The sequence below is a fragment of the Ursus maritimus genome, unplaced genomic scaffold (assembly GCF_017311325.1).
Source record: "Ursus maritimus isolate PB19 unplaced genomic scaffold, ASM1731132v1 scaffold_26, whole genome shotgun sequence".
Classification (NCBI taxonomy): Eukaryota; Metazoa; Chordata; class Mammalia; order Carnivora; family Ursidae; genus Ursus; species Ursus maritimus.
In genome coordinates, this window is record NW_024425119.1 from 19,143,340 (window position 1) to 19,157,053 (window position 13,714).

Genomic DNA, 13,714 nt, shown 5'->3' on the forward strand with positions numbered 1-13,714 from the left:
ACTGATTTCTGCTCTGTGCATCAGAGACAGGCCTTCTTCAGACATCTCAACAAGTATCTGAGTGTGGGGCTTCAGGGTGAGGATTCCTGATCCATGAAAGTTTGAAGGAAGAGGATAGAGGGGCCTTTTCTCTGTTTCTCAGTCGCATAAACACAAGGTACTAGTACGGTCTTCAAGAAGAAAAGTAGGTTCCTCTGCCTTAAAGGGACTAGTAGGGAAATTAGATATGGGTCAATTCAACTCACCACCTACAAAAGAACTGTGCTAAAATGACTGATGGATTATGAAACTCAAAATAATTACAAAGTCTGTGTAACATGTAGTTGCCTTTGCTAGACTCTTCTGACCATGAACACCTCGAGGGACTGGGATGACAGCCCGTGTACTTTTACTAGGAATTAATGATCCTATTTTTCCTCTTTTTCCTTTTCCTTGATGTTAAGCAATGTCTTTTACACTAGGTGATCTTTTAAAATAATTTTTCACATTTAAGACTTATTTATTTTAGAGAGGGTGAGTGAGCATGGGAGAGAGGGGCAGAGGCAGCTGGAGAAACTCAAGCAGACTCTGTGCTGAGCAGAGAGCTGGAGGTGGGGCTCTGTCTCACAACCCTGAGATTAGGACCTGAGCCAAGACCGAGAGTTGGACACTTAACCGACTGCGCCACCCAAGGGTCCCTAGGTGATCTTGAAGACAGGTGTAAGGACAGCCATTTTTATCCTGTCCACCTTAGCCTCACACCTCAGGGCTCCTCCTGGGGGGTTTTGTATCCCACTTTCTGAAACCCCTTGCAGACTGTGTCTCTGAGGGAGTGATTTTACCTGGAAATATTCCTGTAATGGTGTCCCAAAAAGAGGTGGCAGAGGGCCAGGAAGCCTTCTTTCTCGTTCACTGCAAAGTGTGGTTCATACGAAGAGAAACATTTTACATTGTTTTGTATCTGATCCGTATGTCTCAGATTCCCCCCAAACCCTACAAACTGATCTTCTCAGTAATTTAGATGCCCACAGTCTGTTTAATCTCTGTTTTTCAGAAGAGGAAACGGAGGCTTTAAAGAGCATATACCATTCTTCTAAAGTCATAGAGTAAATATCGGACCCATAGTTTGAATGCAGACATAGCCATATTGGAAACCCATACTTTTGGCCTTCATGTACGTTCAGCTGTTTCTCAGCACAGCCCCCACCCCCGCCCCATAAAACACATTCACTGATTCTGTCTTCAAACACTCTGAACAGAGAGCTTGAGCCAGTGGAAAAGTGGCTACTGTAGCAGTCAGTTTCTTAGCACTAGTGACAGTGAAGCGAAGTCCCTCTGTACCTGGCTCCCCTTGAAGTTCCGGGAGCTGGGCTGGTCTTGTGAAACTTGACCAGCTGTGCCACAAAATGTTTTCTGAGAGTCCTGAATATGAGTACACAGCAGAAAGATTAGATATAATGAACAATTAGATTGCAGTAAAATTCACTAATGTGTTTTTCTTCCAGTCACCTTCCATAAAAGAAATACGTAACTACATGAACCTTAGTATGTCACTCTTTATCTTTCCAATTTACGAAACATTGAACTTTGAGAAAATGCAGTTTTATTTGTCTTGCTGAGTAGAACTTTACGGGTTTTCTCTTTGATTTGGGTTTATAAGCACAAAGTCATATTTTCACTGTGTGAAAGCCATGTTTTTTTCACCTTAGTAAGACTGGGACAGCTGAAATGAATTAACTTGAACATTCCGAGAAATCACCTTTTGGCTGAAACTACACAGAAAAAGTCTCACTTCAAAAGATTTTTAAAGAGACATATGTGCAATGGAAATGACTTTTCAGTCTCAATATACTAACTGCCTTTTTGATGATTATCATGTTTATTTTAACAAGTTCAAAAGGACATGGTTCAGATTTCGGAATAGTGCCTACTTTTTCTGGTTACCAATATTTACCTGGTTAATGGTATCTTTGTGAGTTTAAATTATTGGTGGTTGATTTTTCACAGCATGTTGGTGAAAATTCTCCCGTTTTAAAATAATATTCTAAAATATCCTGTTGTCTTAATTTTTCCATTCATCTTTCATATGTTTGAGAGAATAGTAGGATACTTTAGTCATTTGCAATCCTAACAACATTGCTTTTTCAAATACTAGTGGGAGGATCTGAAGCACTTTAGAGTATAAAAGCTGAAGCCAAAAGGCTTGGCTTGAATTCTTGTTCTGATAATGTTGTCAGACGTGTGATCTTGGACAAGTCACTGAAGTAACAAGCATAGTTAAATGCATTAGGTATTTATAAACAAGAATTCTAATGTAGACCAAAGAAGTAGAAAAGAGGAGATAACAAATACACACACACACACACACACACACACACACACACACACACACAAATGAAGACCAAAAAAAAAAAAAAACCTACAAAAAAACTAGCTTGAAATATTACAGAAACCATAAACTTCACTTTCTGTTGCCTTTTTTTTTTTTTTTTGAGAGAGAGAGCAGGTGGGGAAGGAGGGTGTGGGGGAAGTTGTGGAGGATAGAGAGAGGGAAAGGGAGAGAAAGAAATCTTAAGCAGGCTCCATGCCTGGCATGAGCCCAGTGTTGGGCTCGGTCTCACAGCCCTGAGATCATGACCTGAGCCAAAATCAAGAGTCTGACACTTAACCAGCTGACTCACCCAGGCACCCCTGTTGCATTTTTAAAGAGAGGATGTGTGAAACTTAAATGTACTTGCCATTCAGAATGAAGAAAAGCATACAGAAGTTGATGTGCATTGTATATAATCTGTTTCCAACCTAGCAGCCATGGTGATCCTTTTAAAACATAAGTCAAATAGGGGTGCCTGGGCGGCTCAGTAGGTTAAGCGTCTGACTTTGGCTCAGGTCATGATGCCAGGGTCCAGCGATGGAGCCTTGCATTGGGCTCCGCACTCAGCAGGGTGTCTTCTTCTCCCTCTTCCTCTGCCCCTCCCCCCACTCAGGCTCCCTTTTTCTCTCTCTCTCTTTCAAATAAATAAATAAAATCTTTAAAAAAAAAAGTGAGTCAGATAAAGTCACTTCCCTGCTCCAATCTCTTAAGTGGCTCCCTACCTCACTTAGAGTAAAAGTCTAATAACGGTCTGGCTGTCGTACCCCAAGGTTGCACCCTGCCCCATCCCACTCTGCCATTACTAACTTAAATTCTATTCCTGTCCTCATTCATTCTGTTTTAGCCATGCTGGCCTTCCTCCTGTTTCTTGAGAACAGCAGGCCTACCTCAGGGCCTTTGCACAGGCCTTTTTCTCTGTATGGAAAACTCTTTTCTCATATATCTATGTACCTCAGTCTACATCTCCTTCAGTTCTTTGCTCAAATGTCACCTGGATATGCCTACTCTAACCACCATACTTAAAAAAGCAAATTCTATACCTTCCCTGTATTCGCAGTCCTCTACTCTTGTTCCCCTTTTTCTTTTTCTGTATTACTTACTACTTTCTCTCATAGCATATATACCTTACTTATTATATCTGTTATTTACTGCCCTCTCCTGCTAGACTATAAGCTCCCTAAAGGAAGAGATCTTTGTTTTGTTCACCTGTATATATGCCTCATATACAGAAGAGTGTCTGGAACATGGTGAGCATTCAATAGATGTATGCTGAATGAATAACTCTCCTTTTTAGTTATGTCAGCCTAAATAGGTAAACTGAGGCAAGCTCAAAATTGTCAAAAAATGAATTTATTCAGGAATAGCAGGGGAACTGCAACTTAGGATGTGCAAACTATAGCAAGCTACACTGAGTCTCTTGAGGAATTGGGGTAAGCTCTATTTGTGGACAGGGGATGTAAAGAGGGGATAGTTCAGTTAGAGTCTGTTAAAATCAAAAACAAAAGGAGACCAGATTTAACCCCCGCCCCTCAGGAGACAAAACCAGTGCAGTCATACAAACAAAGCTCAAGTCAGCTTATTTTGTGAGACCAGCCCAACCTGGATCGTTCCTTGTTCATGCCTCTGGAAACCGTAAGTACAACCTCCAACAGCTGATATGAAGCAACTCCCGATCAACTCCCTGTCATTTAAGAAAATTCCAATGTTACCAGTTTTCTAAAAATTAGTCATTTATGGGAAATCAGTCTCTCGGTCCTTGAGCTTTGTTTTTCTGAGGACACTTGTGAGATTTTTTTGTTTTATATCCTCTGGTTTCATTTTAGATTGAAATTCTATTATAGTTCTCTCTATATGTGTGTCTATATGTCTATATATGCATATAGATACGTATGATAAACACTGAGTACAGAATTAAAGGAATATTATTGAATTTAAACAGATTTGAAGTCAGTAACAAAAGATAGAAATTTAGCAATGAAATAGCATATCAAAAATGGAGAGGAAATATTTCAAGATAACTTTAAGAAGAGATACAGGTAATAAAAACGATGAGTAATTCTTTCTTAAAGTCTCCTGAGTTGTAACCAACACTGTGCCTTTGTGACATGAAGTAAGGCCTCTTGAAATGGTGCTATGCTCCTTTCTGCCATGTGAATAACCATTCCTCTCCCCAGGACCTTCTTCTGTGCCTTTATCATTTTTTCTCGCCATCATTTGCATGTCAAATATGCCAATTACATGCATAGGTATTCACTGGATTTGGGTCACCAGAGCTGTGACTGCAATTGGAAGGAGAATACATATTTGGAGGAGAAAGAGAAGACAAGCAAGGGAAAAAAAAATAATTTAGATGTTATTTATACTGCATGAGAATAAATCAGTATTCTCTATGTGTTTAGTCAAGGTAAACTTTTTTCTCTCTCTCTCATAATTCTTTCCCCTTATGCTTCACTCAGGTACAGCTCTGAATCCTTTATCCTCTGGAAAACTTTTTGTTTTTTTAAATAAAAATTAGTCCAAATTAAAGCCTTTTCTCATTTATTAGTGCTTATGGTATGCACTATACAATGAGCAGTTTCGTAAGTAGGAGTCTCTCGTACTTGATACCACACACAATTGAGTGCCTTGATATGTTTCTGTAGTGGATACTGTTGTTTGGATTGGTTGTATGTCTGCACCTTTAAAAACAGATTAAATACCCCTTGTGATCACGGGCTACAGGGGCTAGACACAAAGAGTTCTTCATTAATCACTTGACGTACTGTTCCCAATACGTGTCTCTACTGGCCAGGAATTACTTGTTTTAATTTCTTTTTGTGTCTAATACATACCCAGGGATGTTTTGTAAAGCTTTGTCTTTCTCTTTATAGGTGTCATACAGGCTTTTTGAAGACATGGGCCTCTTTGAAGCTTTCAAAATTCCAGTTAGGGAATTTATGAATTATTTTCATGCTTTGGAGATTGGATACAGAGAGATTCCTTGTAAGTATAAGTTATTTGTGAAATAATACTTTTCACATCCGCCGAATTCACTCTGAATCGTTGGCGGCTAGCCAAGAACTACCCATGGTAAACACCGGATGGGGTCCCGTGGTCGAGTGGTTAGGAGATTACAGCCTGTTCCAGAATCCTGGTCCCTTCACTTCTCAGCTGTCGAAGTGGGTATTACTTCACCTCTGCATGGCTCATTTCTTAATCCATAAAATGGGCATCAAAATATCTGCTTTGTAGGATTGTTATAAGGATAAAATGAGGTAATAAATCTAAAGGGGTTATCCTAGTGCCTTCACATAGTAAGTCAGTTAAAGTGTTTAACATTTAAATAATTAAATGTTAAATTTATTGCTCATTTTATAATACACTCCTTTTATTGGGTGAGTTCAACTTTTGTTCTGCCATCTGGAGAGTTAAATCATGAACTCTTGCAGTTTTTTCAATAGAAGAAAGACCTGGCTGAGGGTAGAGGGACAGGAGGGTGATGGTCTAATTAATAAAATAGAAAAACAGAGACACCTAAAAGTGGTTTGCGAAGAAATTATTAGAAGCATTTTAAAAATCAAATGAATGTGAAGACCAAAGGAAGAGACACAACCAAGTGTTCAAGTTTAGGAACTTAAAATATTGTGAAAGAAATTTTGTCATTTGTAATAATGCAAAATTAGAACAGAGAGGAGATGTTAAATTTTCAATATGGAGCATTTCAGGTATCATCTGAACATGTGAGTAGAATCATCCTACCTGTTATAAAATATATGGAACTAAAGAAAATGTCCAAAAATCCAGTCAGGGAAGTTGTGAAAATGTGCAGAAATCATGTACCTTTAGAAAATAAATGCATAGCAAGAGAAGTGGTCAGACATCATACATTGGTTGAAGCGTGCCTTAGAAATGCGTCATTCAAATGTTTCAAGTTTTAAATTTGCTTCTATACACCTTAGACTTCAAAACTCCATGTCTTTTTCCAGTTGTAAACAGCTGACGTCAAATAAAAAAACTTTACGGAGACAGATAAAGTACAGGCATTTCCAGAAAGCGGTAGTACATTAAAGGAGTGATCCATTATTAACATATTGTTGTTCAAAATGCCACCCACATGCTACATGGAAATGAACATGCACAGCTGACGGTGTGTGATAGCAGAAGATCATGAAGCATTGGCTCTACAAATGAGAGTTGTTGGAGAATATGGGACCAAAATGCAGACAAGACAAGACAGGGGGTGTAGAAAAGAGAGGAGCTTAAGAGCACTGGGTCCCTTGGGAAAGTCTGGCCAGTAGGGCCATGGAAATTGAGAGAGAGAGAGAGAGAGACAAAAAAGGGGTAGTTTGAAAGAATCTCAAGATAAGCGTTGCTTTCTTAATACCGTTTTCCCAGGGCACACCCTGGTTGGATGCCAGTGATTGACATAAGTGTTACTGAAATTTCAACAGCTAGTCATCAGACTGAATTTATAAATTGTTGTATTTCCAAATGTATTTTAGTGACATAATCAGCTATTGCCAAGTCCATTAAGTACCAGTTGATATAACTACTAACTTTTCTCTAGGCAGTGTGTCATAAAATCATAGGGAAAGTTGACCAATATTAAAGTGTAAAAAGAAGTTTCCAGATTCTAAATTTTATTATTCATTTTTATATTTTCTTATTTTATAATGGAATAGATGTTTCTTTTTTCTGAAATAGTGGCTTCTTCATTCCACGTGAAAAGAATTTGTTATAATAAACCTGCTTGTTCTATTAGGAACCCCAGACACTTTCTGTAAAGGGAATTCATTTACAACTTCTCACAGAGAAGTTTTAGCTTGATTGGCTATCCCTTTTAAATAGTAATTCCTTGCATGTGGTAGTGTTGTAAATCTAGACTAATCTAGATATTTATTAAATGCTTCGTTTATCATTAATTATAATTATACGCAAAAATTTGTTGTATGTCTCCTTTAATATCTAGTCCTATAGGACTATATTTCTAATAGCTCTCTCTAAATAAACCCATACCTAAATGAAAAAGCCCAAGAGTAACTAAAATGGGATTAATTTATGACAATGACCTAAAATACTAGAAACTAAATTTTATTATACTTCTAAGCACAGTTTTAACAATTTTTAAGAAAAGAGGGAAAATATGGGGTGCCTGGGTGGCTCAGTCATTAAGCGTCTGCCTTCGGCTCAGGGCGTGATCCTGGCTTTCTGGGATCGAGCCCCACATCAGGCTCCTCCGCTATGAGCCTGCTTCTTCCTCTCCTACTCCCCCTCCTTGTTTTCCCTCTCTCGCTGGCTGTCTCTCTCTGTCAAATAAATAAAATAAATCTTAAAAGAAAAAAAAAAGAAAAGAGGGAAAATATGAAGACTTTTAAATTTGTACCCAGAGCCCTTACTAAAATTTGAGGTATCTAGATTTAAAAATAGCCACAGGTCGGTAGGTAGATATTTCATGGAGTAGCAGTGGACGAGGTATAAATAAAGGAAACTCACTCATAGAAATATTGTACCAAATATATATTTGTTCAGTAGAGATTAGGATAAATTAAGATATAGTTTATACTCATTTGCACAGAGAAATAAATAATGTTCAGTATTGTTCACAGTCCCTTTCAATTGGGCATATTGGCAAGTAAAGAAAACAAATCATCAGGTCCCATTCATTCATGAATTCAAAGTCAAATTTTAAGAGTGCTTTTTCTATTTTCAGAGACTTTCATTTCTAAGATATATTCTTCCCAACACCTCTCATTCTTGTTATTGAATTTGAGAAATGGGTAGAATGGCAGCAATGAGAATAATCTTGCTCCATCTGTGTTTAGTTCAGTTCAGTTAAGCTGTATGTCATGTGCCTGCCAGTTTTAAAGCTAGATACTGAGGTGGCATGGGCCGAGCTAAGAAGGCAGAACTAGGACAGTATTTGCTATGGTCCAAAAGGAAAAATGTTTAAATTGTCACTTCTCTTCTTTAACACTTTCCCAAAGGAGCATAGACAGAATTTTCAATTGAAAATCTATAGGTCCAAAAATCTATACATTTTACGTATGACTCCAACCCTCCATGCCTGCTCACTTCAACTCTGTGCTTGAAGGATAAGGAGAAAGTTGAGAAACACAGAAGGGGGAGCTGGGCGGACTGTGGGATGAGAAAGGGTGTGTTATGTGTTTGGTGTTTGCGTGTGTGTTTCTTTGTCGGCAGAGGCAGAAGGGATATGCCAGGTGGGCGGGGAACTATCAAGAGTTAGGGGTTTGTCCAAAATGCAGAGATGAAGGAAGAGGGATGATAATAATAGCTCTGATACCATTCCTTCTCCCTCTCAGTTGCCTGCCATGGCTGTAGGAAGAGGAATTTTTAAGCATGTTTATGTGTCCTACAGAAACCGACTGAATCCCTTGTGTTGACGTAGCTAGCTTCTTTCCTGGGCGCCTTTGCTCCTGAGTGGGTCACCAGAAAGTTAATGGCGAGAACAGCAGCAGTGCCAACACTTGGTATAATACTTGCACATAGTGCATGCTAAGGAAATACTTGTTTAATAAACATGTTATTGACCGCTCGTAAGGCAGGTGATTTTCCATCCTGCTTCAGTGACAGTTATTCTTCTAGATCTGCACATGCATAACTGGAGATATTTTTTTTTAAGGAGTTAGGTTTGGTTAACTCTTATTTAAGTATTTTTGAACCGCAAAAGCAAAAGGGCTACTTTTTTTCCCCATATACCGTCTTTTCCTAATTTTTTGATCAAGATTATACTAGCCTCATAAAATGAGTTGGGTAGCTTCCCTCCTTTTTATATTTTCAGCACTAGATTATTTAAATAGCATTATTTGTTCACTGGAAACTTACAAAAATTGTCTATAAAGCCTTCTGACCCTTGGCCTTGGGGCGGGGAATAGGACAGAGAGCAGTAAGCTCCACAGCTGCGAGTTTGTCTGTACTTGGTGTTGTCTGTCTGTCACTCCACACAGGCTCCACCAGCACCCTGCTACTGCCCCATCCACCCTTGCAACGCTGGGCACATGCACAGCGTTCTGTGACTTGCAAGAGTAATGGTAATTACTTGCTCATAGTAATTTCCCCAGCTTGCAACAAAGGAGAAGAAAAGACCTCAACTCAGAAGCTCTCTCCCAACCTTTCCCCTCACAGTAGCAGCTGGGGCATTTTCTGCCTCTACCAGGTCATCACTGCCTTCTCCCTCCCCCAAGCGCTTAGCATATCTTTTATTTTAGCTCTTCAATTCTTAACAAATCCAGCATTGATCTTGGAAGAAAACCGGTGATCTGTGCTTACTCACCGTCTTGTTCCAACAGCAATCATGTATTTTTTTTTTTAAGATTTTATTTGTTTATTTGAGAGAAAGAGAGCGCGCTCCACATGCGAGCACAAAAGGGAGGGGGGGCAGAGGGAGAGGGAGAAGCAGGCTCCCCGCAGAGCAGGGAGCCCTACACGGAGCTCTCTCCCAGGACCCTGGGGTCATGACTTGAGCCAAAGGCGGACGCTTAACCAACTGAGCCATCCAGGTGCCCCAGCAATCATGCATTTTATGTGAATTATATTTACAATATTTGCAAGCTTACTATGTGTCAGGAATTCAAAATATATGTTTTCTTCTGTAATTCTCACAATTGTACTGTGACATAAGGCACTATTATTTAATATGTCTATTATTTTTTTAAGGTTAGATGAGATATGGAGTTGTGAGCAACTCACTGGAGCTCACACAGGTGGTAAATACCAGAACAAATTCAGATCTGTCTTAAATCCAGACACTTTTAGCAGGGCCAGTTTTATACATGGCACAAGTATGGGTCTAAAATGTGTGGTCTTAGATGACTTGAGATAGTCTATACACAGAGATGTAGACTCCAATTTCAATGAAATTGTTCTTTGGACGACTAGATAATATCAGTATTCTCCTCCGGCAATGACACAGGGCACAGGGTTTGCTGTTTCCTCCTTTGGAGCCTTGGATGTCTGTTTCTCAAAGCTCTTCTAAAACTTCCTCTCAAGTCCTCACAAGGCCCCTCTACTGAAATGCTGGGAGTTTACATAAGATTTAGCTACATGTCATCACTTAAAGACTGACTCTTAAGAGTTGCCAGGAATGTAGAGAAATAGGCACCATCTACCTACATTCTCCCTGTGTGCCACCAACACCAAAAATATTAGTTTTTTCTGGGCTACCTGGGTGACTCAGTAGGGTAAGCATCTGCCTTCTGCTCAGGTCATGATCCTGGGGTCCTGGGATCAAGACCTGCCCCACGCTCTCTGCTTAGCCCCGAATATGCTTTTCCCTCTCCCTCTACCCCTCCCCCAGTCCAGGCTCCTGCAAGTGCTGTCTGTCTGTCTGTCTCTCTCAAATAAATAAATAAAATCTTTAAAAGAAAAAAAAAATGTTAATTTTTTCTTTCTTCCCTGATCAGGAACCAGATGTTTTCCCCAATTCCCATCATCATTCTTACCGTTCTTTTCTGTCTTCTCTTTCTCTGTTGAGTATTATTCAAAGATGTGATCTATATTGGAAGAGACTATATTATGGTCGGTCATTGGGAATAGATTATGTAAAGTTAGCATCCTTAGGATAATGTATAACAATCAAGGAAAGGGCCAGTAAACAAGAGAAAAACTTGGAAGAATTGCACCAGAAAAAGGTGAGCCAAGAACACACCAGGCCTTTGGTCATGGTTCAGTAGAAGCCGAGCTGCACGTATGGAATAGACCCCCGTCCCATGATAACGATGTGTAACTAGAGGATTTGGTTTTCTCATAGATTTTCCTCTTTTAAATGATTCAACTCTCTACATTAACATACAAAGAAGTTCTTGTTTTTCTCTTCAGGTATTTCCTAGAGCCGTATTCCTAAATTAGAATTTTTAGATCAGAGAACATTATTGATTGTGGTTTTCAATTTTGCTTTGTGAATTTAACCTACATATAGAAGATATATTATTAATTTTTACCAGTGTTTTAAGTTTGATCCAAAAGAATACTACTTTGTCTTATTCACAGATTTTATTTGCATGCTATTTATCAGAGATGAAATATGAGGTAGTATAAACCATTGGTCAGACCTAGCTGAAGTATGTCATGGGTTTTTCTTTTATTCTGGTCCTCTGTATAAGCATGAGCTTATACAGGAGCGTGGAAATAAGTATAAGGGTAAACATCACAGTGATGGCACATAGTGAGCTTTCTATAGATGTTAGGGTTCTCGTAGACTCTGGACATAGATTTTTCCATTTCAGACATCTGCATGCATAATGAATGTTGTGTGTGCTTTTTTTTTTTTTTTCCTTGTTACTATGGTTATTATGGAGTCATGGAAGAGTAATCAAAGAGTATTTGTCCTAGAATGTTTGGCCGCCTTTCCCTGGCATATTAAAATGTTAAGACTAAACTGTTTATCCAGTAGATGGCACTCTTAGACCTTGGACCCCAAAGTTCACAAGTTAATAACTGTTCTTTGCATTGGTTACAGATCATAACAGAATCCATGCCACTGATGTGTTACACGCTGTGTGGTATCTTACTACGCAACCAATTCCAGGCCACTCCACTGTGATGAATGATCATGGATCAGCAAGTGATTCAGGTACGTATTCAGTACACCTGTGCTCCCTTGTTAGCTATGGGGGTAGAAAACATTTCTTTAAAAAAGGAAGTCAAGACAAATAGTATCAGTTTAATACTTTTAAAAAATTTCTGTTACTTTCATTTTCTCTTCTCAGATTCTGACAGTGGATTTACCCATGGACATATGGGATATGTCTTCTCAAAAATGTATAATGTGCCCGATGATAAATACGGATGTCTCTCTGGAAATATCCCAGCCTTAGAGTTAATGGCATTGTATGTGGCTGCGGCCATGCACGATTACGATCACCCAGGAAGGACTAACGCTTTCCTGGTTGCAACTAGTGCTCCCCAGGTAAATCTTTCCATTTTGAATCAAAGAAATAATTCAATTTAGAGATTTTTCCAATGGAAATTAATTTTATAAATTTGGCTTGTAATAGGGACCAGATGAATATGAGTCAAACTATATTTAGCCCTAGGATAGAATTTGTAGAGACCAAGCCAATTTTGAAAAGATATCATATTTGTTCCGCAATATTAATGGCAGGCATGCAACTTTATTACCCATCAGAATCCCTTCTCAGTTTTCTTCTTAAGAAGAAAAACTAGTAGAATCCATATTAATGAACCTTCTCAACAAAGAAAATCCAACCTATACGAAAGTCCCTTTTTGAAAAGGTTAGAGAACTAGATCTTTCTTGGACTTTTAATTATATAAGTCTTCTTTGTATATAAAACCCATTCTTTCAAAATATATTTATTATAACAACCGTGATTCTTATGACAGTTCTGTTGGTTAGTGGGATTTAAACATCAATTTATTTCATTCATTTGAGCGAATTTTTTTTTTTTATGAACATAGTCTTCCAAAAACAATAACTTTAAAGAAGTCCATTTTCGTATATACTTAAATTTAGGTCAAAAATTAATCACTGCGTATCTCAGCATCTCCATCTCTGCAATTAAACTCAGTAAGTTTCTCTGTGATATAATTAGCTGGATCTATGTTACTAAGTAATTCTGAGATCCTATTTTTCTTTCTAGAGGATCTAGAAGCCAATCTGGTCTCATACTTATTTTTTTTCTTGTTTGCTTTTTGTCTTTTACCCAACTCCCAACCATTTCCACCTGTCTTATAGACTAGACTAGAATTTTCCTCTAATCTATATACAATAAAAATATATTCTGGTATTTTTTCCCTGACTACCTACTGTAACTTATTTCAGCATGTCCTTCATACACCAGAATTCTTTTTCCTAAAGATGGGCAAATCTTTTTGCCAGCACCATTTATCATTCATATTTTCCTACACATGTATGCATTTTTACTTAGTGCAGTGTAAATTTTCACGTGCTTTGTCTATCCTTTTTATCCTTATGCTTTTTTTTCCTATATTGTCTATCTACCACACTAGTCTTCAAGCAATGTTTAGGTAACTTTCTCTTCTTTTGTAGTGTCCCTCAATGCTATTAGAGAATTCCAAGCAAGTAGATATTTATTATACACCTTTAATTACTAGTTGGAGGGTGATATCTTCTATGGCTGCTTGTGGGCTGAGAATGTTTTGAATTATGAGCCTCTCAGGGAGTCCATTCCAATTTATTAGTTATACGTGCTTAAGAAAAGGTAATTCTTATTCCAGATGTGGAAAGTAACTGAGTTACCTCTTGCGGATTTTAGTATATTTGGATTTTTTTTAATAGTTAAATTCCTGTGCAAAGAAATCTGATAACAAGCTAACTCTAAGCCCCTCATTTGCAAGAGTTTGAAATAAAGTTTCAAGGAAATAAACATCTTACAAAAAAAGGAAAT

General features: G+C 38.3%; 1 protein-coding gene across 1 annotated transcript in view; it reads left to right on the forward strand.

The window, feature by feature from the left end:
- Window positions 1-13,714, forward strand: part of PDE3A (phosphodiesterase 3A) — a 314,149-nt gene that overhangs the window by 284,959 nt on the left and 15,476 nt on the right. The window contains exons 10-12 of the mRNA XM_040642202.1: window positions 5,221-5,332; window positions 11,805-11,918; window positions 12,055-12,254. Of these exons, the coding sequence (XP_040498136.1) occupies window positions 5,221-5,332; window positions 11,805-11,918; window positions 12,055-12,254 (426 nt within the window). The remainder of the gene's footprint in view (window positions 1-5,220; window positions 5,333-11,804; window positions 11,919-12,054; window positions 12,255-13,714) is intronic.